This window comes from Rasamsonia emersonii (genome assembly GCF_000968595.1).
Source record: "Rasamsonia emersonii CBS 393.64 chromosome Unknown ctg1118621760326, whole genome shotgun sequence".
NCBI lineage: Eukaryota > Fungi > Ascomycota > Eurotiomycetes > Eurotiales > Trichocomaceae > Rasamsonia > Rasamsonia emersonii.
The window spans coordinates 1-25832 of record NW_013563076.1 but is presented as its reverse complement, the minus strand read 5'-3'; the positions used below and the strand labels follow the sequence as shown (position 1 = coordinate 25832).

Below are 25832 nucleotides of genomic sequence, written 5' to 3'. Positions count from 1 at the left end.
GGAAACTGTCTTGATTGAGGGGAATATGTCTAAAGTAGGGAGGGGATGGAACAGGGTATAGTATAGAACAGACATATGGTATAGAAACGGATTCGTCGCAGATTAATACTGATCAATTAGCTACATTACAACTCCTTGAGCCCATAATACATGCTAGAACTCGTACAACAAGATGCAGAACCTAGGAAGGCCAACCATACCCATAACTCATGCTCATATCGAACGCAAAATCCGTCCCGTCGAGCGTGATCACGCGGTCCAGTTCCGAAAACTGCTGCCCCAGCAGCGCGTTGGACATCATGGTCAGTTCGTCTTCTGTCGCGTCGCCACGGTCGACGTTTTGTCGCTCGTTGTTGTTTTCTATGCCCGTCTGATGCTCACGCAGCGGGACGTGGGCGGGTATGTTCTGGTTGTTGCTCGCTGGAGAGGACAGATGAGAAGGAATTCCCGCCGGGGCAGGTCGAGGTGTTGGATGGCCGATTGACGCATTCGCGTTGCTGGGAGAGATGTGGTTGTAGAAGGGTCCTTCAGGATGAGAATTGTAAGGACTGGCGGCATTCTGCGCCGGAAATGTCTGTCCGAAACCCCTCGAAGAGGCAGGACTGCCATCGACTCTCTGGGCCGGATACCCCTCGACTGCTGGTGAATGACCTTCGTCGTGGCCTGTGTGTCTCGAGGATGACTCCACTACTCCCCGGACAGAAAAAGAACGATCCCTGCAAGCCTTGGCATCGAGATCAGAAGTGATATCGTACTGGAATAGCAGCTCCGGCCGCAAGTCAGGTTCATTGAGGCATTTCGTGTGCAGAGCCTGAAGCAGCGAGGCATATCTCGCGGCAAGATCTGCACGATCGGTCTGCTCCGGTAGATGACCCTTCCATCGACGAGACATGTCCTGCAGACTCTCCACAAGCTTGAAAAACTCCTGAGCCAAGGCTGTGCCGTAGAATCTCCAGTGGACTTCGCCAGTCAGCCAGACCTTTTGTTTGCATGGTCAGTTAGAATACTCACCAAGCAGCACCCTCGCGGCGACAAACGCGCAGAAAGCAAACTGCGCCGTCACAATCTCCGACGAATCAGTGTACTTGAGATACTTCTGCGAGATGGACGACGTCTCGATGGCGGCGAGCTGGCAGGTCTCGGCGCTGCAGGAGCTGGGCAGCTTGACGATCTCGCTCAGCTCGGGCGGCGGATACGCGATGTGTTGGTGGAGCAGGATCATAGACGTATTATGCGTGATGTGTGCGAGTGTCAGGTTCGGGTCCATCTTGACGACTGTCTCGTCGGGCGAGACGTTTGAGTCTTTCCACTTGGGCGGGAGGAAGAGTTTCCAGCTGCAGCAGTCAGTGGCACAGTCCTTAGTTTAGGCGCTGACAGTGTCAAAGCGATCTAACATACTGCACCAGCCGCAGATCAAGCTCTTTGAACCGCGTAAGCCAGCTTCCCACCTCCTGCCGGTTCCGAAAGTTGACAGGCTGCTGGAGGAAGAACGACGTGACCTGGCTCAGCGACTCGGTCGCCTCAATCCGGTATGCAAAGGCTCCTACATTCGGGGAGTCGGACGCAGGAGAAGTAGCACTGCTCTTACTCGGCACGGCATCCGAGGAAGCCGGCGGAGAGCGCTGGATACAAGCGATGGGGTTGCCAATCTTGGCTGCTGATTTGTCCCAGATGCCAAAGTACGGCGTTATCGCTCGCTCGCCTCTGGCCCAGATTTTTCCGTCGCAGGGCAGGCGACGCCGGACGTCGTCGGATGTCAGGCTGGTGCTCCATCTAAACAATCATCAGTATCTATGCTCATATCTCGCTGGTCTACACTTACCCTGTTGTAATGGAACAGAGTCTGCGGGATTAAATTAGTGGCATAACGACAGGACAGACAGTAGATGCAATCTCCTACCGATCAAGCAGAAAGACATTCCAAAACACTCTCCTCCGCTCCTCTGCTTCCGCCCAGCTGCGTGGGTCTTCGAGCAAGGACAGCGGCCGCAAGAACGCCTGCTGCGGTTTCTCGTCCGTCTCGATGGTGAGCTGCAGATACTCGACCGTTCTCGTCAGGGATCCGATAATCGGCCACGCGCTGGTCAAGTTGCCTCCGCCCATCTATATACTTCTTAGCGTGGTCAAAAGTAACTGGCAAACGTGCTTACATGATCCGAAGCAACAATGATCAGCGCCTGCAGATTTTCCACCGACAGACTGGCCATCGCATCCCTCATGACAGTGTCTCGAGAGAGGCGGATCTGATGGTCTCTCTCTTCGTCTGTGAGGCCCAGCTTGTCGAGCGGGACATGGCGCATCGTAGCACAGATCATGGCATGAACGAGGACTTTCATCTTCTCAGCTTCTCTCTCGTTCTTCAGTCGAGCTTCGAATGTGGGCTGATGCACACACGGCAGCCAGGGATGGATCTTGGAGAAGTACGTCTGGAAAATGGCCTCCAGGATGTGCAGTGAGGGTAGTGATGGTGTATCTGCAAGTGCAGTCGTCGGGTCATCTATTCTGCGCTTCTTTGGCAGGAGTTCTGTGGGTAATCCATTTCCGCAGTTCAGGGGTATTTCTCTTTGACAATTCAACGGCGCAGCTGACAGCGAACTGTCGTTGCTGTCCCTGTGACTGATGCCACTGACGGAGTTTGCAATGAGCAGCGCAGCATGATAAACGCATCCCCGGGCGTCGACTCCAGCTGCTGCCGCTGCTGCCGTTGGCGACCGCCTTTGACCATCGCCATGGAGCAGTATTCTTTCCAAAACCTCTGCAAAATTATCAGTCGACTGCTTGCTATTTCATGCACAATAACTGCAACACACCTAAACGCCTATTCAAGCTCTCCACCGCACCGCTTTTCAGCCCGGGCTTCTGCTTCTTCCGGTCATAGACACAGGGGCACGCTGTGCAGGTTAGTCCAGGAAAATAGGTAGCAACAGCTTGTTTCTCTGTCACGTACACAGTCTCGAGCACTGCGAGCACGAGGGCGTTTCGCGGGAGCATTTCAATTTCCGACGGCGACAGGACTGGCACGCGGGGATCTCGTCGCCCGTCGCGACGGAGGATGCGCGACGCTCTCGCCGTCTGTCCATGACAGTCAATTAACATTGAAATCATGGACTGGGACAGCAGGAAGGAGGATTATCGACTGGGAAACGTTTTGCAACGGTGAACTCTCCTCATTGCCGGGAGCTGTCAGAAAGAAAACGACCCCGGTCACGTGGAGACAGCTGCTGTGACGGTGACAGTTGACAGTGACAATCCGGGGATAAGCAGCAGCAGCCATGCCTGGCATAGGCAATTAAAATTCAAGCTAAATTAGTCTTGAGCTAGGCACGAGTACTAACCGAGTACCGAATAATCACCGCGCCTTGTCAGCACTAACGAGAGAACGCGGGGAAGGTTGCAAAAGCCGAGACAAGAGCGCCGTTCAATAACCGTGGACGAGTTGGGAAAAAAAAGGAAATGAAATGTCACCAAGCTTGCAGATAAGAACAGATAAATAAAACCTATTTTTCTAGAATTAGTTTTTATGCTGTACGATGTGCAAATATCCGCATTGCGGAGAAATATGTATTTCCCACAACGTTTCTCCGCTCGAAGGTCCTTAGCGAATCTCAATTGGAGATACCCGAGGCGCTCTAGTTAGATAAGATGATATTAGATAATTTTCAACAAAACAATTAGTTACTGAGAAAGAAAAACCAGCCCGACAACTTTATCTGGTGTTTCGAAAGAGAGTGCAACTAGTGTTGCCGTGGAGCACATGAGGGGTCCTTCGTCCAGTTCTGGTGGAGGATTCTGCTCGAAGACTTTCACCTCTGTGAGGAAATCTTGTGGTGACAGCCTGGTCATTGCAAGCAAGAAGAGATGCTAATTATTTTTTCGTTATTCTCTTTTTCTTTTTCTTTCAAAGTCATAGTAAAGGAAAGAACGGAAGACGGCAAAGAAATAAACAAATAGACATTAAATAGCGGCCCGAGGATCATAAAACCGACTGATTAAGAATGAAAGTCTGGCAAGAAGTCAATTGGCAAGTTCCCTGCTGCATGTGAGGACACTGAGTGGAGGCAATAGGGCTATGCACGCAGATCCTCGATGTCTCAGTGGATATGATGCACGATACGACTAATAATTATTTTGTTACCCCTCTTTGCCCCTCAGAGAACTTCAAAACTGCGTGGTAGTCTGTTTGATGATTGTGCCAAAGAAAATCGATATACAAATTAACTATATATAGATTACTAGAAAGTATTATAGATTTGGTGGAAAAATTGAATTTTGCAAGGTACGTTTTTGCCTACTTTTTTGTATTCGCAGTATAAGATAAGCGTAAACAAAGAAAAGGAAGAATGAAAATAATGGCAATGTTATATTGACATAGCCTGAGTAACAACCTGTGAACTTTATACAGCTCTAGAGTAGGAGCATCAGTTCCACTGTAATCCAACAGCCAATGCCAACTCTGCCCTGCCGCGACCTCTCAAAAGCTTGTTTTCCTCTCAGCATAGTGAACAAGCTACAAGGATGATATGCAGGGATTACCAGCTGAATGTGGGGCAGAGCTGAAGCTGCATGAACGAGGCTGTGCATGAGCAACACCAGGAACCGGGCGCTTGCAAATTATGTACTATACATCTGTAGTTCAGAAAGACTCGCGATTCTTCGAATTGTAGACTCTGGTGGGTTATTATGCGGGAGATGGACACCCGTCGCATCCCCGTCCAGATGCAGTCGGAGACCCTCGAGTATGCCGTTTTTCTCTGCTGCGGCCACGCTGCGGGTTCGAAATGCGCGCAGAAATGCAGCAGTGACGAGGAGGATATTGTCGTGCTTGACGAAGCAGGTATGACCAGCTTGTCAGTTCAATAGCACGGACTTGATTGACAATTCTGTTCTCCCTCCTAGTGACGCCCAACTTTGAGGACCGGATACGAAACAGTCCTCCACGGGCAGCAAAAGCTGGCCAGGTCAGAGTCGTGTATGTATCGACGTGGAATGCATGGTACAACTACAGCAATGCTGACTGGGTCTAGATTGTTGAGCTCGCAAGCAGGCGTCTTTAGAGACCTCCGTCAGACGCATGTGCTGTTTGAACAGTACTGGGCCATCAACACGCGTGAGGTCGCGCTGCTCTCGTCGCAGCTTGTTTCAAGCTATCACAGCAGGGCCGTTACTATTGACGGGGACATGTGCCTGGGTTGGTCGACGACTTCGTTTCTAGCCAGCTCCTGCTGATGCTGAGTATAGAAATCTGCTACAACGTCAGCGAGTCGCTCTCCTATGTCGCCAACAAGATGGATCCCCTGGACAGCACGCTGAGCGTCAACATGAACCCTCGACCGGCCGACGTGCTGCTACAGCACAACTACGAGCCGCTGTATTTCCGCTACAACGTCGTCACCGGCCAGACGACCTACATCCTGCTCGACGCCAGATGCGAGCGGCGCGAGCTGCTCCACGCGCTGGGCGAGAAGCTCTCGACTTCGACAAGGTTACACCCCTTCAGCCTGCAGACGGTCATCCTGTTCAGCGTCCTGTCGACACGCACCACCGAGATCGACAACCTCTTCCGCCGGCTGCTCTGGATCGAGAGCCAACTGCAGGAGGGCTCCATCTTCGAGATCACTGACTCGGAGAAGTTCGCCCGGTACATCCAGCTGCTGCACAAGATGGCGCGGAGCCTGATCACGCTCGAGCACAACAACCAGCGCGACCGGTCGAACGTGGACCGGCTACTGCGCGACCACACCCGGCTGTGGAAGCTGAGCCGGGTCTATCCCGGGGCACACAAGCACAGCATCGACGTGCGCTCCCACGAACGCGTCCGAGACAACCTGCTCTGTCTGCGGGACTTTTGCACGGACCGCGAGCGGCAGATCCTGACGCTGCAGCGTCGGACGCAGGACTTTATCACGCTGCTGTACAACCTGATCACGGGCCACGACAGCGCGACGAACCTGCGGATCGCGGACGAGTCGAAGAAGGACAGCACGTCGATGAAGATCATTGCGGCGGTAACCATGTTCTACCTGCCGGCGACGTTCGTCTGCAGCCTGTTCGGGACGAATCTGGTTGCTCTCGACACGAGTGGGCCGGCAGAGCCGACGTTTGTCGTATCGAAGATGTGGTGGCTGTATTTTGTATTTGCGGTGCCGCTGACAGTGGTGACGATGCTGGGGTTTGTGGCGTGGAGGAGATGGCGAGAGGGAAGAAGGAGATTGATTCAGGAGAAACTAGATGTCTGACAGACTATATACTAGAACTTGCCCATCCTGGACAGCTCGCGAAGTGGCTAGAAGTATGAGTTAGGGTTTGCTTAATTTCGGCATGTATATATAATTCCGGTGTCATACGGACGAAGTAGGTCAAGAGTATATAGAAGGCGTTATGAGAACACAATTTAATCTCTCAATCCTCATTTACCCTCTCAAAGGAGAAAATAAAAGTTTACAATTCCCGAAGAGGCCATCTAATCCTTCATTATCTATCTACATTCTCAACATAAGTCACGGCTACAGCTTAGCCTTGATCTGACTCGACTCGGCATTCTTTCGAATCTCCTTCCAATACTTATCCTTCAACTGCAGAATACCAAAGGCCAACTCTGCCCACTTGTCGTCCCATGGCGGCAGCTCATACCCGTCCGTCCCCGGGGCCGGTGGCCCAGCCAGATCACGCAGGAAGTCAAAATACTCTTTGAAATCCGGCTTGATCTCGTGAAACAATGCTGACGGTCCCTTGTACTGCAGCCGCTTGACCTCCCACAGTTCCTGCTCCCGCGGACTGGGCAATTCTTTCCCCCGTCCGGCGAAGTAGCGCGCTACGGCCACGGCCTGATACTCGTACACGCGGAAGCTGATTGCTGCGCGGACCTGCCCGACGATGGCCAGCGAGGGATCGCCGATCTTGAAGATGTGCTGGTAGAACCCAGCCACGCGGTTGTTGGGCGTGACGGGGTCCGGCGCGAGGAAGGGGTACGACAGCTTGTAGCCCGTGGCGAAGATGACCTTGTCGACGTCGTCGACTTTGCTGCCGTCTGCGAATCTGACGTTGATCCCCGTCTGGGTCGTCTCGATGTGCTCGATCGTCGGCTTGATCTCGACGTTGGGCAGATCCCACGCTGCCTGCATTGCCTCGTTCTTCCCTCGCTGCGAGACGTACAGCGGGCCTTTGACGAGGCCGTGCAGATCGGAGACCAGATCTGCTGCAGAGACATTGCCCCCAACCACCACGACCTTCTTGTCGACATAGTGATCCGCAGAGCGGAAGGCCTTGGAGTGCTCGAACCGGTCAGGATGCGCGCGGAAGGCTTCGTCCAGCCCGGACACGTTCGGCACGAGAGGCACGCTGTAGTGTCCAGTCGCCACGATGACTGCATCGAACTGCTCTTCCCACCAGTAGTCCTGCGGCTGGCCGCGATACAGCTGGCCCGAGCGACGCAGCGTCAGCACCCATTTGTCGCCTTTCTTCTCGACCTTCTCCACCGTTGTGTTGAACGAGACGAGGTGGAGGTAGTCCTTGAACAGGTCCTCGAGATACGCTGCCACGACGCGAAACGGCCGCGTGGGATTGCCCCGGCCTAGCCGCTCAATTGACGCCGCGGAATTCTGCTCCGGGAAGGGCCTGTGGGTAAAGGCCATGACGCTGGCGCCGACATTGCTGTCGAGGCCGTCGTAGATGGCCGTTCGCGCAGTCGTGTCTTCAGGCAGAGGGGGAGTGAACTGTGGCAGATGCGAGGGAATCTCCTGTTTATTATTACTCTCTGGTGTCCCCGGGGCAGGAAAGACGTCTGGCTCAGGGTCATAGTGCCAGATGCCGCCGACACGATCCCGTCGCTCAAACACGCGGATCGTGTCGAATATCTTCTCTTCATGCAGCGCGCGGACGGCAGAGACTCCTGAGGGGCCGGTGCCGATGACCGCGATGCTGCGGTAGCGAGGGCCCATCTGGTACAACTTACTTTCAAGAACAGAGTTGTAGGTGAATAATATTATTTCTGCGTGAAGTAAACATACTCGCTATTCCTGTCCGATACTCTCCCCTACTTATACGGCAATTCAGCTCTCCGCAGTAATTGCGTGAAGCAGCCCCACAGTGTCGACATTCGCTGCAGCTGCAGAGGAATCGTTTCCCTAGCTATGTAGTATGTACTGAGTAAGCTTGATAGCTGTCGTCAAGGCGATTGGAGCTGTCGAGCGGGGTGTTCCTGACGTGATCCGCGGTGACTATGACCTGAGGCTAATGGCGGAGCTAATAGAAGGAATCCAATATCTGCATAACGTTCTATTCGGCACTCGGCAAGCACGTCGCATGATAAGAGATTATCTGCTGAGTAATGATAATGGGTGAATAGGATATTGTGCGTGGGTTCTACAGATACGACATCTCGCAGGGTAGAGTAAAAATTGACTACATATTCATATGTGTATCTCGAGGGAATTCTCATTTCTGCAATGGAGAAGAATGAAGAAATGATTAAAGAAAGAAGAAGAAGAATAACAAAAGAATAAACTAAGAGGGAAATGAATACAAAAAAAAAAGGAGTTAACCGATTTTGTTGAGATTTATTCGACAAAACTCGCTCACCGTCCTTATGCAGAGGTAGAAGAATTACTAATATCGCTGAACACTAGCAAACACCAGAAATTAATGCAATATAGTCTGGTCTAATTTATAACGACATCAACATGTAGCGGATTGTTGGAGTACAAACATGACACATCGCTATTCATAATATCTTTATCCTTTATTGAATTCATCTGCTGATAATCGAAATAAAGACTAGCCAGACTTCGGATCGAACGTCAAAATGTCTTGTTAAAGCATCCCTGTAGCCTTGCTGCCGTTATACTGACTCGCCTGACAAATTGTGTGCTACATCGGATATCGTGGGCGTGGGGTTCTAGAGAGATCAGTTGCTTTTTTAATACACGGATAGGAAATATATTCTGATGATAATAAATCATACCTTGCTCTGGTAGTCGACACGCTCCACTTCTCGTCCCACCGCCGCTGCTCTGTCTACTGCCCTCGCCTTTTGACGCTTCTCCCGGATGACCAGAAGCTGAGTAATGACGACGACCACTATGGCCGCGATGACGAAGGCGAAGGTTGCTGGGTAGCCGCGTCCTACACATAACAATCAGTAAGAGAAGCTGTGATATGCGATATTTGGGGGATACTCACGGAACGACGGTGCCTCAGTCTGCGGGAAGATGACCACTGGGAGCCAGGCTGCCACCTATACGGCATATATGTCAGACTGTTTAGAGAGTAGACAGAGGTGATCGACGTACGGCATATTGAAACCCGTTCATGCTGCTGACGACGAGGGCACGTTCCTCGTTGTCATCAGAGCAGACCTCGTTGGCCCATGTGTAGCTGTGACATTGTCAGAGAACTATATCCGTAGAGACTATGACGAATTTCCGTACAATATGGCAGTCATCAGCTGAACACCATCGGTCAAGAAAGCGAATTCCTTCAGCGGTACACTTTTCGGCCACGCGGCCAGGATGCCGTTAGGGATGAGGCCGTAAACCTGAAGACACACGTCAGAAAGCTACACGTTTCATGATATGTACAGTACAATATGCAAGTCCTAATTACCAGCGGTATTAGCACCCACGCAAACCGATTCTCAGTGTAATCTGCAAGAAATCCCCACTATTATCCATCTGGTCAGTGACGAATCCACACATGAGGGAATTTCTCCTGATCTTGATGGTAAACTCACCAACACGACGCAAAACGCAGAGATCAGGTTCGTCCCCGTCGGGATGATATTCCGGTCTGCGACGGAGAAGTTTTCTGCCTTGAGCCAGATGGCGAAGTAGCTGCTTGCGCCGCAGCTGGATCCGTACAACTGTGAAAACGTATCTCGTCAGCTCTGTTGAGTAGCAGATCAATTATGACTATTCAGAGAAAGCATACCACATAGCCGAGCGTGAAGGCGTACCACCCTTACATCATCAGCTGGCAACTACGAACATATTCGGAAGGATCTCATACTCCATCTCTTTGCGACACGATGAAATGTTGAGAAGGTAATCTTTGCTGGTGCCGCTTTGCCAGCCTTCGCCACCCTGTCCAGCGATAGGCGAATCTCCTCGTCATTGAGATACCAGACACGCGTGTTGTGCGGGACGTCGGGGTAGAAGAGGAAGGTAGCAATGCCGACGGGGACGGTCATGCACTGTGTCACGTCAGCAGTGATCATCACCACGAGTATCTCTATACAAGGTTGTATAGATACACGGGGACAGACATACACCACAGACGAGATACAGCCATCTCCAGCCAGCGATACCGTGATGGCCGTTGAGATTTTCGTAAACGGCGGCTTGCTTCGATGAATTCAGTATTTGACAGATATTCTATCTGCTGTACTTTTGCTTACCAGGTAGCCGCTGAACGCAGAACCTAGAGGAGCAGTCATGTGGAAGATGGCAGTTCGTTTGGCTGAAAATAGCGATTAGTGAACAAATTTGACTTGTCCACGCTGGACAATAACCCAGTAATGCTTTTAGCAAACATACCCAGTTCGGTCTTCGTGTACCTGTTTATACCTATTAGAAAGTTTTTATTCTCTCCAGAAGAGAAAATCACTTGGAACTGGAAACATACCACGACCCCAAAACGTACAGCATACACGGAAAAAAAGAACTCTCGAACAACCCGATCAGGAAGCGAAACGCGTACAGCTGGCCGTAGTTGGTCAAGCCCGCCTGCGCCATCGTGAACACGCCCCAGCCAACCTCCATCGCGGCGAGCCAGTAACTGGGACGAATCTTTTGAATGATGAGCGTCGAGGGGATCTGCATGATGGCGTAGGCGACGGTGTAGGCGGCGTTCTGTTGCATTGCACTTAGACAGAGTTCATTCCGTGTATCTGCCTGAGGAAGAGATGTCTGACGGAGGACTCACTGCATAGGTATATTGATTGCCGAACATTTTGAGGTCCTCTTGCATGCCGCTGTATTCATTAGATATGTATTCATTTGGTCTTTTCTATTGGGCATTCTACATACCTAACGTAAGCATTCGTGAGGTTTGTTTGGTCGAGATATTTGAGCTGGAAATATATTTTCCTTGTTGGCTAATCCTTGCTTTGTCAACGAGGTACAAGATAAGAATACTTACGAAAAACCCCACGCAGCCTATCGTCAACAGCGCAAAGTCCAGCTTGCGCACCAGCTTCCGCTCCTCGGGCGATTTCAGATGGGAGTCGGTATCCCATATGAAAGAGCGAAACTGTCGCTCAGTTAGAAAACTCAAGAACGTATATAATAGTTGTGCAAGCTAGACTGTTATTGATAGATGGATATACCGATGTCCAGGGATTTTTGATTGTCATGCTGTTGATAAGACAGTGCACAGCTATCCACACTGTGACCCTTCTACCACAGGAAATTTGGGAACAAGAGTCAATAGTTGAAAATGAGGAAAGCATGCATGTTTATCGCTGTATATGCTGGAATATTTATTCTCCTCCTCTGATGTTTCGTTTCTGCATTCCTGTTTCTGACCAAGCAGTTAGCGCATCACGTCTTCGAATCACGCGATTGCGCATGATAACGATGGCCACAGTATAGTACCTGCAAGTAGGTATCGTACACGGCGTGGCAGCTAACTTATTTGGCTTAGATAGCAGCATTCGGACATGATTGATCGGTCTGCCGCATCCTGCAGCTAGGATACTAGAAATCTCTAGCCTGGGGTCGGCCACTCAAATGCCTACCGACATGATGGAGAAATTTGACAGATTATTAATTACTGCGCCTTCCTGGATTGGAAAATGTCCACATGTGGAGAGTAGATAATAATATGAATTATCTTTACACTCTTCTCGTTTTCGCGAGACTGGCAGAATGGATGATTGGAGACTTACATGACCTGACCAGGTCCATCACAGGTCAGGATTACGATAAACCAAGTTTTCGTTATTTTGTGCCAAATAAAATGTCATATTATAATTATACGCATGGCATGCGCTGTATCTTGACCTGGATCGTTTATCCCTCTGCTTCCTTTGTAAATGATAGAATAATACATTAAGCCTAGGGACGATGATCAATTTAGTGTTTTAGCAGCATCACGCCATCTTTCTCTTCGTCTCTCTAGAAATATTTAAGTCATTATTACAAGGAATACTTCACAAACTCAGGAGCTGACACTTCGATACTCAAGTTACTATGAAGCTTCCGGCTGTTATTCCACCAGATGTTTTTACAGTAACATCCCTCTATAGACAAGTGAACTACCTGAGCAGCTAGAAGAATTTGGATCCTTCGGAAGTGAATTTGCCAATGCTATATATAATCTCTGTTTCTCATGATGGTGATATCATTGTTTACGGCATCCCTCTACGTCCTCAACGCAATCATAAGGACAAATCGCACATCTAACATCTCACTTTGCAACACCCTTCGCGTCCGTAATGACGGCCTTCTCAGCAAGATTCAGCTCGTCATTCTCCTGCGAATATACTGCTGCAGGATCAATACGGGTTGCATCGGGCTTGAGATCTTTGACTACCAGCCAGGTAGGGTAGACGGCGAGACCTGTAAAATCAGGGCATGAGATTCTATTCTTGCAGATATCATTGCAGTCACAAGTCAATCCTGACATACCTAACAGAATAGTGTTCACAGCCAGAGGCACACGCCCACCGTACCAGTTACGAGTGTTGAGGCCAAAAGACACTGCCTGGGCAAAGCTCTCCTGTCCACGTAGGATGCCAGTGAATCGTGCTGATGGATGTCAGTTGTATTCAAGTTCTTTTTTTTTTGGATCCAAGACCTACATAATTCTGAGATATTGTCCGTCAAAGTAGAAACTAGATAGTAAATCCAGTTCTGCAGAGACTGGCGCGAGAATTCTAACTCATGTTAGTCGATTGCAGATATGTGAGAGTAGCATCGTAACATACCCCACAGCAACAGCACGAAGAAGCCTTCTGTAAAGCCCTTGTCCGACCAGTCAAGCACCGGTGGGTTGGCAGTGTATTTTTCCTGGATAACCCAACCGTATATCCACGCCACCAGGTGAAGGAAGACCACGTAGAAGAAACTAACGACACAGTTAGCTGGTTGAGAATATTGTGTGACATTAAGTCTTACCTGTAAACAAGCCTCTTCTTGACCGTCAATCTTTGGTAGTCCAGAAACAGACTAATGAGCCAGGAGGAGAGCAGAGTCGCGAAGTTCGCTAGACGATGTTAGTACAAGTCCGCTCAGCCAAGTGACTGCAACTTATCTACTTACTGACGAAACCAATCAAGGCACGCGCGCGCAAGCCAAAGTAGTATGTCTCGAAATCTGTCAATCGAATTAGCAAGATTAACACTTTCAAGGTAACAAACGCTGGTCTGACGCACTCCCGCTATACTGGTTGAAATATGAAGCCCAGAAGACCGGCAACAACAGAGCAATCTGCTTCATTAGACAAGATCATAGTTTCTATATGGCCGTCAGCAACATACCTCTTTCTTCGTAGAAGCTTGCCACAGTGCACGCATCTCTGCGAGCAGCGATTTTTCGGCTTTGACTATGACCTTGCTGCCGTCGGAGCGTTGTACCTGAAAATATTACATATTAGAGCGCATTCCATGGCGAGGATGATTTTTATTTACCTTCTCGGGAGACGTCAGAGCGAAAGCTAGTGGAGCAGCCAGAACCTGCAGGAAGACGAAGACGAGGTACGTCTCTGCATCAGCACTGATCAGCACGTCTGCATCCCTAATGAATATAGATCATGACCAGAGATATACGCACGCCATCCCACAGAGCCTTTCTTCTTAGCTGCGGGGGAACTAGAGTCTGTCAGAAATAGCCATCTTCACTATACGTCTGAGCAGACTCACTGATTCAGAGCAAGAAGGATGGCGCCTCCGACAAGCGGGCCGCCAGTACGGAACCAGAGCCAGATACTGACGACCAGTCAGTTCAGTCGCAAATCTCGAAGAGAAAACATGGGAGAGCTAACTTCATGTATTTCCCTCTCTTGGACGGTTCCGGGTAGCCCAAGGCAATGGCTCCCTCGGATGCCCAGAACAGACCTGCTCTGCATTTGACGTCAGCTATGATCTACACACCTGGGATAAAAAAGAGAGAACGTACGAAATACCACAGGCGACAGAGCCGAGCAGAACAAACCAGACATTGCCCTAGTCAATCAGATCAGCATTCTATCGAGTTGAACTCATGATTGTGACAATGAGAGTACTCACGAAGCGGTTATTCGTGTACAATCCGGCACTTATAGCAGAAGCAGTCAGCCTGTTGAACGCCATTTCAATCTCACCCTTGATCAGAGACGAGTGAAACATACGAATAGATCGGATATCCCAGCGTGCTGAGCACCAGCGTCCATCTCAAGCCAATACGATTGGCAATCGGTCCGCCAAACAGACAGAGGAAGCCCACTGGAAACATCCTTAGCTGGGTACTGTATAAATTCTCTTTCAACGATCCACCTACTCAACGCAAACACCAACGCATTCGCTGCATTGATCAGAAACGGCTGCTCTGCGCCCGCCGCTCCCAGCGAATTCATGGCATTCCACAGTCCCGGGGCCAGGAAGCCAGCGCCGCCGATGACAAAGGCGTTGAAGAGAGTCGTGCGGTACCATTTTCGTTTCTCCAGCTGCACTTCATGTTGCTCTCCGTGGTTATTATTTGCAGGAGGTTCGACAGACACGGCGTCCTTTTCTGCCATTATCACGAAAGTAATGTGTGTATATTCTTGGTCTCAGTGCAGAGGAAAACAATATAAAAATATAGATTCTAGTAAGTTTTGTTGCTGTCGTCAGATAACTAATTCCAGCAGGAATAAATAAAACATTCTATTATTATATCTAGCTAAATCTTTATTTCCCTACTGTCATAACATCTACTCGATCGCGATCTCGCGCGCTGAACGACGGACGGAGAAACCCCGAACAGCAAACAAAAAAAAACGGGTTTTGAGCATTGCTCATTCTCCATGCCGATGGCGAAATCTTGGCATATCCCCACTGCGTCTCGTCCACCTTCCTTTTCCTTCCTTAGAAGGGCACACGGGCTAACTGTTATTGTTAGGTGGTTAGGAGGTAGGTCCCTAGGTAGGGATCAATCGAGCATTCGAATGGATACTCTTCCTGTGTAGAACTGCGCGTGGGTTGTGGTAGGTGCAGCAGACGACAGGGTCTGGACTGGGCGTGCGCTATGGTAATTGTTAATTGAATTGATCGATTGCATCAGATAATAGATTGCGCTAGTTTAACTGCCGGCTGGCTACCTTATTCATTTAAGATTGATTGACGGGCACGGAAATATTCCGTCGGCGATGGATATAATTGCAACAAGATTGACACGTGGAGGTGGAGCTTATTTTTTTTCCCAATGGATAATACTTTGTCGTTGATTGATAGACGATTTTATAACTTTCTCTCTTTTTTTTATTTTTTATCTTCTTTTCCTAACCTCAATGCTGTTGTAAAGGAAATCAAAGCAAAGGATGGAGGTAAAAAAAAAAAGAGAGACGCTTATATAGATACTGGCCGGTGTCTGTGGTATATTTTAAGCTTATATTAAACAATAATTAAAGAGTTCAATTTGGCGTTTCCGTCTATCCACCGTACTGGAAGTAGTTTGCAGAGAGGGTGACCAGTGATGTCGCGGGCTTGTATCCGTGGGTAAGAAGCCCAGAGGCACCTCTATACGGGGGAATGGACTGTGCTGCAGCCAGACAGGTGAAATCCGGAGATCATTGATGCTCTTTAGAACTGATTGTTTTTTCATATCAAAGAGGTCTGCCATCACGAACCAGAAGAAATGCTTATCGCGTCTCCTTCTCTTGGCGCTCCTTGTTGATATCTCCAACAGCGCATACTTCGCGTCCGGAGTTATCAAAACCTTGGTGAGAGATAATGGGCTCATTGCCCCATATTCAACTAATGTATCCCGCCGTCCCTTATCCAGAGCGGATAAATCTAACGTTGCTTTTTTGACAGTGGTCAAATCACTCCATAAAGATATCCCAATGTGGTCGTGAGTGAATCCTACAATGCAACTCCTTTCGAATGGGTGATTGAACCAATAATAGGAAGGTCCAGTTTCACAGCAGGCCTTTTTATTTCCTTGCGCAGACCAGATAGTCGTCCCGTTTTTGTTCGACGCCAGAAGGAGATCATTGGCAGGGCTCCAGAGTAATTGACAAATGGTATCGTCTTCCTTTACGGCAACAACATCTTTCAACGGAGCCATTACATTACCTGGATCAAAGCTCTTGATGCTGATCCGTCGTGCCAGATCAGCAATTGCAAGGAAAGACCCATCCTCGCTCCATACAAGATGCTCAATTGCCATAAAATTCGCTGGAGTTTTCAGGAGTTGTGTTCCAGTGCGCGTAAACAGTTTTAAAACACCATCTTGGTCCCCGGTACAATAATAAAGGCCAATACTGTCCACAGTCAGTGCGGTGATGGGCTCGTGCAGCTCTGTTGATGACTCTGAGGCGAATGAAACCAGCGTGGAATCTCCTCGAACTCAATTGGTCGCTGGCATTCTCATCATCATCTGTAAGTCGTATCAGGGCATTTTGTTCCCACACAGTGCAGAAATTGTCCCTGAGATCGTGGACCCTTTTTGCAACTGGATCGATTGCAAGATCCGTAATTGGAGTACTGAAGAAAAGCTGATAGACAAGTGCAAAGTGGTGAAAGTCCCAAATCCTTAGCGTTCCATCACTACCTCCAGTCACGAAGAAATCACCATTTGGACTGCATCTAATATGCACCGCGAGAGATGTAGATATCTGAATCGTGCCTTCGGTGGGGTGCCACTTGAAAATGCATCCATCATTGAAAATCCCCAGAAGAGGGCCGGTGACAGGATTCCAACACACATTCTGTACATCAGTATAGTTTCCAAGACGGCCTTGACGGTCTTTGCCTTTGTCGCCTTCTCGTTCGCATCGGCCCAGGAGGCGTGGCCGGGCTCATCGAGCGCCCACACCGACAACGGCAGCCCCCGGTATGCGAGGGCGACTTTACTACGGTCTGGGCTAAAATCCACAACACGAGGAGAATTGCTCCGTTGGAATTCATATGAATCGTCGCGCAGAACAACAGGAAAGGGTTTCCAGCCATCTTCCGAGCACTCTGGGGACATCCACCAGAATTCAGAATTGTCTAAGCAGGCGATAATGTTGCTATCGGATTCACCAAGAAAAGAGACAGCCATAGCCTTGGCATTGTTCTGATTATCCACCGAGCATATCACTTCTGACGTACTGACTCTCCACACTATCGGCCTGGAGAGACTACAGGTGACCATCTTCTCCGTCATTGTTGAACCACATAGCAACCACACGTTCTTGGCGAGGGAAGGTGATCGCCTCTTCACACGTGTCTGCATTGCACAGAATGACCGATCCGTCTGTAGTTAACACAGCGAAATATCTGTTGACACACATTATCCTCAATGGGTGAGAATCAGAAGGGACTGTGAAACGGGCTTGACAGTCACCCCAATCATCATTCGAAAGACCCGTGACAGTTGGAGCGAAGGATCCGAGCTTAGGTGTAGCTTGCTGGTAAAGGATCGATTTCGGAGGACAGAAAGATGTCATCGTACTGGAACTACATCGCTCCCTGATGCAGCGACTGTGGTCTCTTGCTTCCATCCCTGCAACGGCGGCCTAACGATCGTCAGTGGCAATGATGGTGTTGGTGACCAGTACTGTTGTCAGCGGAGTCGACAGGAATATAATATTAAAACCGATCGCATGACAGAAACAATAGCAAACATGGCTGGGGCTAGTTTCTCTTACAAGGTTCGCTTTGGACGAGGGAAAAGAAAGGGTGGAGGAACTTGGATTCTTGACGAGCCAAGTGGGCGAGAGGTGCCTCGTCCGGGCAGGCAAGCGAGGCACGCGGAACACGAAGCCCTGGCCCTAGACCCTAAGCCCTTTCTCTGAAAGTGAGGTCAACAGTCACACGTGATATTACTCAGTAGTTATCTAGGAGGCAATTGTGAAGATACTCGTGTCCATTATTATCTGATATTATCTGAAGAAGCTAGCCTAGCTAGAATTGCGCAAGTACTAGCCCTGTGATCCTACTCAGCGCGGAATGTCACGTTCACCGTTCCAGTCACAGACACGGACTCGGATTCAAGAGCAAGCCCAGTACCACTAAACTCATTCCCCACAGATGCTCGGTCTTGTGCCATTTGCTGGACGACCGGTTGATGAGAATGGCGATGTAACCCCATACTAGAGATTTCTACCGGAACAACCTGCCTGCCGACAATCTCGGAGTAGTCCCGGGCCTGCTCGATCGCGTCGAGGAGGGAGAGTTTGCGTGCCTCGGACTCGAGGGCTTTTCGCGTCTCGTCCGTCAGACGCCAGTTGATGGAGGCAATTTCGACGTACGGGGTGCTGACGAGCTGGCTGCAGATTTGACCGAACTTGTCAAAGTCTCGGAAGAGAGCCTCAATTTTGATGCTTACTTCGTATTGTCGCTGTCCTGGTTTTCTGGTCCCGTAATCATATGGCACGTGAGAGTTGCTCCTCATTGAACCGACCGTAAACACGGTGACTGCGGCATCTGGGGCGACGGCACCTGTCTCGGTTTTCTTGGAAAGCCCTTTGAGCAGCTGCTGGAGCTGATTGCTGGTGGAGGTCACTTGCTGAGAGACTTCATCCTGGGAAGGGCCGACAGATTTCACAAAGAAATGTGGACTCGTTCAGCCTTGCGAGAGAGTCTAGCTGTACCGATGACTTTGATTTCAAGCGGCGCCATAGCTTGCTCAGTGTGCTGAGGAGTTCAGTAGGACAGCAATATTTTGTGACTCTTAGTAGTAGATGCAGTGATGTTATTAGGAAAAGATATTTCAGCCTTTTCTGAACCAACATGCAGGTATATATATATTTTGGCCTAGGCAGCAACAGCAAGAGGAGCGGGGCTGAAGCACAGCCACACATTTATCCAGTGTATTCATGCTGGGATGCCTGATTTCAGAGCGTAGATGTTCATCATTCTCTGATAACCCAAGATTTCAACACAGTACACTATCAGGTAGCAAAAAATAACCCGAATACAACTATATCAAGACTCCTGGGGAAGCAGTCCTTGGAGAGGGAGACTAAGCCTAAAGCGGCTAGACTGGCACATGACTGGACGAGACTGTGATGAGCAGTATTGAACATCTGCAGTGTTACAGCCGGAACTGTGGTGGAGAGGGGCTAATTGATTTTTGGGACAAACTCGCAATTTAATGTATATCAGTTCTGAAGCTTAGTATATGTGACTTCACAGCTTTACAGCTTGTTATGTCAACCGCAGCGGAATCCTCCGCCAAGGCCGCTCATCTATTACCCGATCAGGAAAATCCACATCCCTTAGGACTATTGACCACTCAAATTCAACCCTGCCGCAGTGACTTCGTTGGTCCATACCGTGGAGCTTCAGTAATTGCCCTTCTCTCGATGAACAGTTGCAAGGCTACATGGTTGATCCGATTGACCGAAGTTATTTCGATGCAGCCTGATATGAAATTGACCAATTGTTTTAATATATCGCAGAGGGCTCAAGCGCCAAAGTTTCTTCAGCTGCAACCCCGCAGGATTCGTAATTTCGTATTACGAGTAGTCGTGAGCTCTGCCCAAAGCAGCTCTGTAGTATCTTATGAAGCTTCCATGATAAATTTCAACCCGGTGTTCTAGAGAGTCGTATGAAGCTGTTTAGTGGGAGCTGTTTTTTAAGGGCCCTCATAAAGCCAGCAGCTTTCGTTCTTCTCCACTTTGCACAAAATGACAGCTAAATCGACAGGGGTGCATGCAAGCAATGATTGGAATTTCAAATCTACCTGCTTCTCCTCAGCTTACTTGGATAGTTAGATGCCTAGATTTTGCACCTATCCCTCTTTCTGTATACCGGACGGCGAATCACTATCTAATCCAACACCATAGGCTTCGCTGGATTTGTGATTGGGATTATAACGTCTGCTCTTACAAGATAATTGTTTGATTGACAATGGGTACCAGACTGTTCCATCACATCAATGCAAACGAAGACCATGGAATTCAACAACACTGGAACCTTGGCAGAGCAAGAACAACGGTAATTTTTGGGAAATATCAAAATAAGAAGGGATGGGATGACTAGCAGCCCAGAAGCTTGGGGAGTCGATCATTCTTGTCCTTTGTCTCGGGCATCCGTTTGCTTTACGGGTGGGATCGTCCCCACCAACCAGAGGAGGCTTACGCGTTGGAACAATCCCAGCATCCTCTCATTTGTCATCAGGCCCCCGGGGGATATAGTATCCATCCACTGGGACCCTCTCAATATAACTTACGTGCGGGGGGCCACCGCCTCATCGGATCGACAGGAACTGCGTATGTTCATTAGATTGCATGCTAAAGAGCGGGAAACAAATGGATGATGCCTAGAGGTTTCCCTTGGATTTAACAAGTTATCAATTCCCAAAAAGAAATAAATTGATTTGTAAGTTTATCTCGGAATTTTCAGCCTAACGTCTCTCAACAAACTCACAGAACTGGAGCCCGGCAGATTTCAGTGCATCAGGCAGAAGCTTGAACATCCATGGTGGTCATCGTTTTGTCTCGTCATAATGCAAAGGGAAAATTCCAATTCTCCCCTGTTGAGTCAGCTTGGTGGTTTGGATGATGTTTTCCTGACTGATATGTTCTTCAATGCGACACATGTGTCCTGGATGAGTGCTTCTTCCGACTCACGAAATGCACCGTCTGGTCGAGTTCCAAGCAGTCGGGTCTGCGACCGGTGTATATGGTATTTTCTCGTTGCCCACGCCATCTCTACCATCGCGGGCTAATCGATCTCAGGAAAAAGGTCAAGTGTAAGAAACAAGCTGCGCGACAAGTCGGACTGTTCACTACTTACCCCGTACACCAGGCGACTTACAGCGTCCGAGTTGTTCTCGTTGCCGCGAGGTTGGCTGGCCTTGTGTTTACTCCTCTACGAGACGGAAGCCTGGTCCTCCTCTGGGCTCTCATCGGAAAGCATCTTCCAGGCCTGCACCAGGTGCGCAATCGCCTAAGTGAAGTTCGCTAGGTGAATGGATACCAGGCAGACTGATTCAGCAGTAGGTACTCTGCAACGTACGGTCACCTTGGAAGAGAATGAGATTCCACCTGGGGCCGGGTCCCCTTGGATGGGCCTTGCTGTGGGTGAAACACATAATCGCTCCTCTCAAGGCAATGACATTGCCTTGTCAAACCTACCTTTGCATCCACAGGACGAACGACAAATGTCAGTTGCACTTGCAGGGCCAGCTTTCTCGCTGATCTGACTTATGTGCGAGCAGACTCGATGATTTCTTCGAGTACATTCACCCGTCCGCCTTCCTATTTCGGAAAGAAGAGTTCTTCCGGCAATTCCAACGCCAATCGCTGAGTCCAAATCTGCTGCAGACGATTTTCGCTGTGTCTCTCAAGATCCTGAATCCACCTACAATCGATCCTGCCGTTCCCATTGACCTGGAATCCCTCCGAAATACGTTGAGCAACTCGAATAGCGTTCTGCAAGGAAACGGCAATGGGCCTGCGCCGTTGGATGTCTTTCAGCAGGCGTGCCTGCTCGCCTACTATGAGTTCCATCAACATCCAGGATCGCGAGCTTGGCTTCGCATCGGTCAGCTGACCAGAGAAGCCTATCGGTGTGGCTTGCACCAACTCGACAACCGAAACCAATGTCCGCTGTATAGCTTTTTCGGCGACATTCCTGCTGACCAGCTGGAGGAGTGGCGACGCGTGTGGTGGTTTGTCTACTGCCTGGACTCGTATTCCAACATCACTGCTGGGACTCCCTTCGTAATCGAAACAGATAGCATCCAAACCGCGCTTTTTGGAGCGACTTCAGCGGACGAATCGAATGCATCCGGTCGAATATTCCTGCCTCCGGACACCGGCGAGCTGTGGAAAACCACAAAGAATGTTGTAACTCGCGGACAGGAAATCAATCTCAATCTTCACTTGGTGACGGCAATGGTTCTTCGAGAAGCTGCTACTCTCCGCCGTCTGCGAGCACAAGAATCATCCGATCGTCTCGATGCGCGTCTCTGCGATGTCAAAGACCACCTCTCTTCGGTCCGCCTCGCCTTACCGGCCCGTTATTTGAGTCCCAGTCGAAACACCGTTAGCAACGAATCGCAGTCAGAACACCATGACCGGATGATCTGTATTCTTCACCTTCATATTGCTCGCATTTTGATGTCTCTTCCCCCATTTCCGGCCCAGGAGGCCAACACCGCCGACGCTGCATGGTTTGAGAACTGGCTGGCGAGTCTGGAATACTGTGAGGACGTTGTCTCTGTAGTCCGTGAATGGGACGGCTCCTTCTCGTCCCGGACAGATCCAGCTGTGTGTCTTATCGTCTTCACCGCTCTGATCGTGTTGTATCTCCATCAGGAATGTCAGGTCCCTGTTCCTAATATCCACGAAAGAGTTGCGAAGCACAATGAAGCCCTTGAGCTGTTCCTCGACCAATTTGCTTCGCTGTGGCATCTTCCGGCTTTTTTAAAGGGTGAGTGCGTGAATGTGCGAGGGGACATCGAGTTACACAGGACTAACTTGACCACGTTCAGTATCCGTTGAGAAATTCAAGCAGCGTTACCCTGGTCCTCTGGATCCCGCAACGGTGGAGCAGATCATAAGGCAATTTACCGCCCCTCTGCATTGGCAGCTTCGAACTGCTGTGTAACAGCAGCGGCAATGCAAATGACAGCTCTCTGTCCAGCGGGAAGGATACATATACTGTATCCTTGAATTCCGCTGCCGCTTAGTCAAATCAATTATTAATTGGAAAGAGAAGTACTTAATAACGTATGATCAAATGTATGTGACCAAGGGATCCGGAGCAACTTGCAGTGGATGGGGATGGCAGGGGTGCCGGAAGAATTCCGAAAAGGGTAAATTTAACCGGGGCCTTCTACGTGCTTGGTTATCTTGTGGCTACTTGCCTTGTTTGCACCAGCATGTCGATGGACACGTGCATCTGGCAGTAATTCTTTATCATATTTATCAATACCTACCTACAAATAATAGCAAATAAAAGCGGACAGAAATTGCGAGCGTCTCTCACTTCTTCTCATCTTTCATGGAGCTAAGCGCTCATATCTGAGCATAATCGCTCCGTCATTATCAAATTTCTCTCTCATCCACTACCCGCCGTACCATCGAGCTCAAAGTCCTTCGGGATTTCCGGTCCCCAAACAGAGAGCGCACCAGCAACTTGTCGACCGGTCGGGGAGTCTTCATTCACGACGTCGCCGTCTGAATAGTGCTCCATCTTGAACCCGCTGCTATCCTGCCAATAATCAAAGATCTGGCTGCCTAGGATATGGCGTCCAACGCCCCAGACTGATTTCCAGCCGCGCTTTGCCAGCCAGTCATGGCCAATCAGCTGCGTATCGAAGTCTGCAACCTCGTAGGAGGTGTGGTGGAGGTAGGTCCGTTTTACTTCAGGGGGTGCCCGCTGAAGGAACATGACGTGGTGGTCTGAGTATTCCTTCCCCAGGTCGAGGCGCATGAACGTGAGGACATCGATGCCGGCGAGTTTGGGATGCCAGAGGATATCAGAATGGATGATGTTGAAATTTGACGTGTAGAAGTCGACCTCCTCGTCGAATTCCTTGCACACGTATCCGAAATGGCCCAGCTTGTGGACGACCGCCGGACCTTCCTGACATGTCTGGGATCGATTCTGTCTAGGCTTGTCGAAGGGGGTATTGAATTGTCCCTGGGAATGGGATGCAACTGCTGCGTCCGTAGGATCGATGTCTCGCTCCTTTTGGCCATAGATGATGTGCATGAAGGTGTCGTTGGGGCGGGGGATCGTCACCATCTTTCCGCCTCCAGGCGCGTCGTCGAGGTCCTTGACGATCGCGCCGGGGATTCTGGCCGCTTTGTCAAAGTTCTCCTGGTCGCGAGCGACGAATGCTGGACCCAGAAACTGGGGCTTCCCTTTCCCTCCTGTTGAGGCGACGTAAACGTATGGGTCTTTGCCGTATCCGCGGAAGTAGATGGTGTTTCCTTTGCGCGCGACTTCGACCAAGCCAAAGTCCATGGCAAACCTCGCAAAGGTCTCCAAGTCCGGATGCTCGAAGTAGACGTGTGCCAGCCGGACAAGCTGGACCTTCGCTGGATCGTTCTTCACGTCGGAAATAGACATGGCTGGTATAATGCGCTCACGCGGGGAGCACGGAAGAAGGGGCACGGCGTTGTGGAGGAAGGATACCAGCAAAGGAATGACCACGGGTACGTCCCATAATCCACCGTGTCGTATCTTATATCTATTTCAGTCCGCTAGCGTGAGATGAGAAGTGGCAGGTCCAGGGCGATGGACGCGTCGACGGAACAATGGCAATTTCCTGTTTTGGATCCTCCGCGGCGTAACTCCGGCTTCTCCGCATAGCACTTGGAATGATCCGAACAATGAAAGCATATTCCAGTTTATGCGGTGTAGATGCATGAATTATGTGTTTTTACGAGTCAGAAACGAAGAATATTCGAACAACGGTGTTTCCTCGACGAGTATATATGACAACATGCATGGAGGAAACCGAGTCATGGTATCAATGCTCTTCAATTTTCCTTTCTGTCATGGAAGTAGAATCAATTCCAGTCGTCATTGTCGGTGCAGGCCCTTCAGGACTGGTCCTTGGGCTCTGTTTGGCCCACTACCACGTGCATGTACGGATCCCTTCCAGCATCAATAGTTCGGTTTCTAACACGACGCGAACTAGTCCATAATACTGGAGAAGGAGGTCAACGTTGCAGATGACCCCCGAGGCGTCTTCCTCGCCGCTGATGCCCTTCGCGTGTTATGGCAGATCGGGATTGAAAAGGACATTCCGTCCATCGGACACGGTGAGCTTGAATCCAGCCCTGCCTGTCTGAAGCAACCGGATAACGGAGAGCAGAAGTCGATGCGGTGCATTTCCACAAAAGCAACTTCCAGAATCCTTCCTTGCTGACGCTCGACGTGGGCCGGGACTGGGTCCATCAGACAGTCCCGTCGGCCCTCCTGAAGAGCCAGCCGAAACTGGGTATGGATTTCAGCTGAATTAGAGACGACATTGCTAAAACCTGACACTTCGTAGAGCGCTGTCTACGCCGCCACGTTGAAGAGTCACCGTTCTGCACTCTGCGCAGTGGATGTGAAGTGGTCGACAGACGTGAAGTCGACGACGGGGTGATTGTATTCTACCTTGACAATGAAAAGAAAGTGACCAAACAGATCAGCTGTCAGTGGCTTGTTGGCGCTGATGGCAAACGAAGCACCGTGCGGAAAGACTTCCTCGAGCCGTCGGCCGACATCAGGCAGGGACCAGGCCTCGTTCAGTACGATGGGACGTGGGTGGCAGCCAACCTGCACATCCGCCTGCCTACGCCAGAGACACATCCCGAACTTCCCCTCTGGGAGCTTGGATACACCCCAGAGCAGGTTTATGAGATGTACTGGCCTCAAGGCTGGCATTTCTGCACCCCGCCGGGCAGAGCGACAGCCTGTGGCCGCTTTGGCCCGCATCAGGATCGTCTATGGCGCCACGAGTTTGCCGTATCAAGCTCGAATGACTCCATGGACGCCGAGAGCCTCTTGTGGGCTCATCTAACCCCGATGATCACCCGTCGCGAGGACCAGGCGGGGAGGCGCTTCCCAGGGGGTGCAGTCCCATATCCGCGAGACTGCATCGAGATTTGGCAGTGTCGACCGTACACGTTCTCCCACCGTGTTGTCAATAGATGGTTTGACCATCGAACGATCCTGATAGGCGACGCTGCGCATGTCTTTCCTCCTTTTGGCGGCCAAGGCA

General features: G+C 50.0%; 10 protein-coding genes across 10 annotated transcripts; 3 read left to right on the top strand and 7 right to left on the bottom strand.

Moving 5' to 3' along the window:
• Positions 1–181: 181 nt before the first annotated feature.
• T310_5772 (Uncharacterized protein) lies at positions 182–3080 on the bottom strand (the record flags this gene model as incomplete). Its single annotated transcript, XM_013471361.1, has 8 exons — positions 182–960; positions 1012–1334; positions 1399–1773; positions 1823–1843; positions 1901–2103; positions 2151–2755; positions 2811–2891; positions 2948–3080. 8 exons carry the CDS (start codon positions 3078–3080, stop codon positions 182–184), a joined length of 2520 nt encoding a protein of 839 aa, XP_013326815.1.
• Positions 3081–3995: 915 nt separating this feature from the next.
• T310_5771 (uncharacterized protein) lies at positions 3996–6236 on the top strand (the record flags this gene model as incomplete). Its single annotated transcript, XM_013471360.1, has 7 exons — positions 3996–4039; positions 4229–4276; positions 4403–4409; positions 4633–4834; positions 4897–4969; positions 5025–5188; positions 5239–6236. The coding sequence occupies 7 exons, from the start codon at positions 3996–3998 to the stop codon at positions 6234–6236; spliced, it is 1536 nt and encodes a 511-aa protein (XP_013326814.1).
• A 267-nt stretch (positions 6237–6503) lies between these two features.
• Positions 6504–7937, bottom strand: T310_5770 (Dimethylaniline monooxygenase; the record flags this gene model as incomplete). Its single annotated transcript, XM_013471359.1, has 1 exon — positions 6504–7937. One exon carries the CDS (start codon positions 7935–7937, stop codon positions 6504–6506), a length of 1434 nt encoding a protein of 477 aa, XP_013326813.1.
• An 899-nt stretch (positions 7938–8836) lies between these two features.
• T310_5769 (Pantothenate transporter liz1) lies at positions 8837–11737 on the bottom strand (the record flags this gene model as incomplete). Its single annotated transcript, XM_013471358.1, has 17 exons — positions 8837–8893; positions 8960–9120; positions 9178–9232; positions 9288–9372; positions 9426–9532; positions 9601–9641; positions 9728–9856; positions 10003–10186; positions 10263–10337; positions 10391–10452; positions 10530–10549; positions 10618–10844; positions 10918–10966; positions 11022–11065; positions 11134–11244; positions 11395–11514; positions 11732–11737. 17 exons carry the CDS (start codon positions 11735–11737, stop codon positions 8837–8839), a joined length of 1533 nt encoding a protein of 510 aa, XP_013326812.1.
• A 665-nt stretch (positions 11738–12402) lies between these two features.
• Positions 12403–14709, bottom strand: T310_5768 (uncharacterized protein; the record flags this gene model as incomplete). Its single annotated transcript, XM_013471357.1, has 16 exons — positions 12403–12554; positions 12624–12743; positions 12797–12871; positions 12923–13062; positions 13113–13200; positions 13257–13310; positions 13370–13424; positions 13475–13570; positions 13625–13722; positions 13767–13804; positions 13856–13921; positions 14051–14055; positions 14087–14158; positions 14222–14270; positions 14323–14416; positions 14472–14709. The coding sequence occupies 16 exons, from the start codon at positions 14707–14709 to the stop codon at positions 12403–12405; spliced, it is 1440 nt and encodes a 479-aa protein (XP_013326811.1).
• Positions 14710–16329: 1620 nt separating this feature from the next.
• On the bottom strand, positions 16330–17604 carry T310_5767 (uncharacterized protein; the record flags this gene model as incomplete). Its single annotated transcript, XM_013471356.1, has 3 exons — positions 16330–16753; positions 16879–17286; positions 17447–17604. 3 exons carry the CDS (start codon positions 17602–17604, stop codon positions 16330–16332), a joined length of 990 nt encoding a protein of 329 aa, XP_013326810.1.
• A 488-nt stretch (positions 17605–18092) lies between these two features.
• Positions 18093–18778, bottom strand: T310_5766 (uncharacterized protein; the record flags this gene model as incomplete). Its single annotated transcript, XM_013471355.1, has 2 exons — positions 18093–18673; positions 18751–18778. 2 exons carry the CDS (start codon positions 18776–18778, stop codon positions 18093–18095), a joined length of 609 nt encoding a protein of 202 aa, XP_013326809.1.
• Positions 18779–20609: 1831 nt separating this feature from the next.
• T310_5765 (uncharacterized protein) lies at positions 20610–22717 on the top strand (the record flags this gene model as incomplete). The annotated part of the gene is made up of 5 exons (XM_013471354.1): positions 20610–20788; positions 20842–21040; positions 21090–21268; positions 21324–22540; positions 22602–22717. 5 exons carry the CDS (start codon positions 20610–20612, stop codon positions 22715–22717), a joined length of 1890 nt encoding a protein of 629 aa, XP_013326808.1.
• A 214-nt stretch (positions 22718–22931) lies between these two features.
• Positions 22932–24187, bottom strand: T310_5764 (uncharacterized protein; the record flags this gene model as incomplete). Its single annotated transcript, XM_013471353.1, has 2 exons — positions 22932–23044; positions 23191–24187. 2 exons carry the CDS (start codon positions 24185–24187, stop codon positions 22932–22934), a joined length of 1110 nt encoding a protein of 369 aa, XP_013326807.1.
• Positions 24188–24618: 431 nt separating this feature from the next.
• On the top strand, positions 24619–25762 carry T310_5763 (Uncharacterized protein; the record flags this gene model as incomplete). The annotated part of the gene is made up of 3 exons (XM_013471352.1): positions 24619–24708; positions 24762–24885; positions 25119–25762. Coding segments are annotated over 3 exons (858 nt in total), but the record flags the coding sequence as incomplete, so codon positions are not given.
• Positions 25763–25832: the final 70 nt, after the last annotated feature.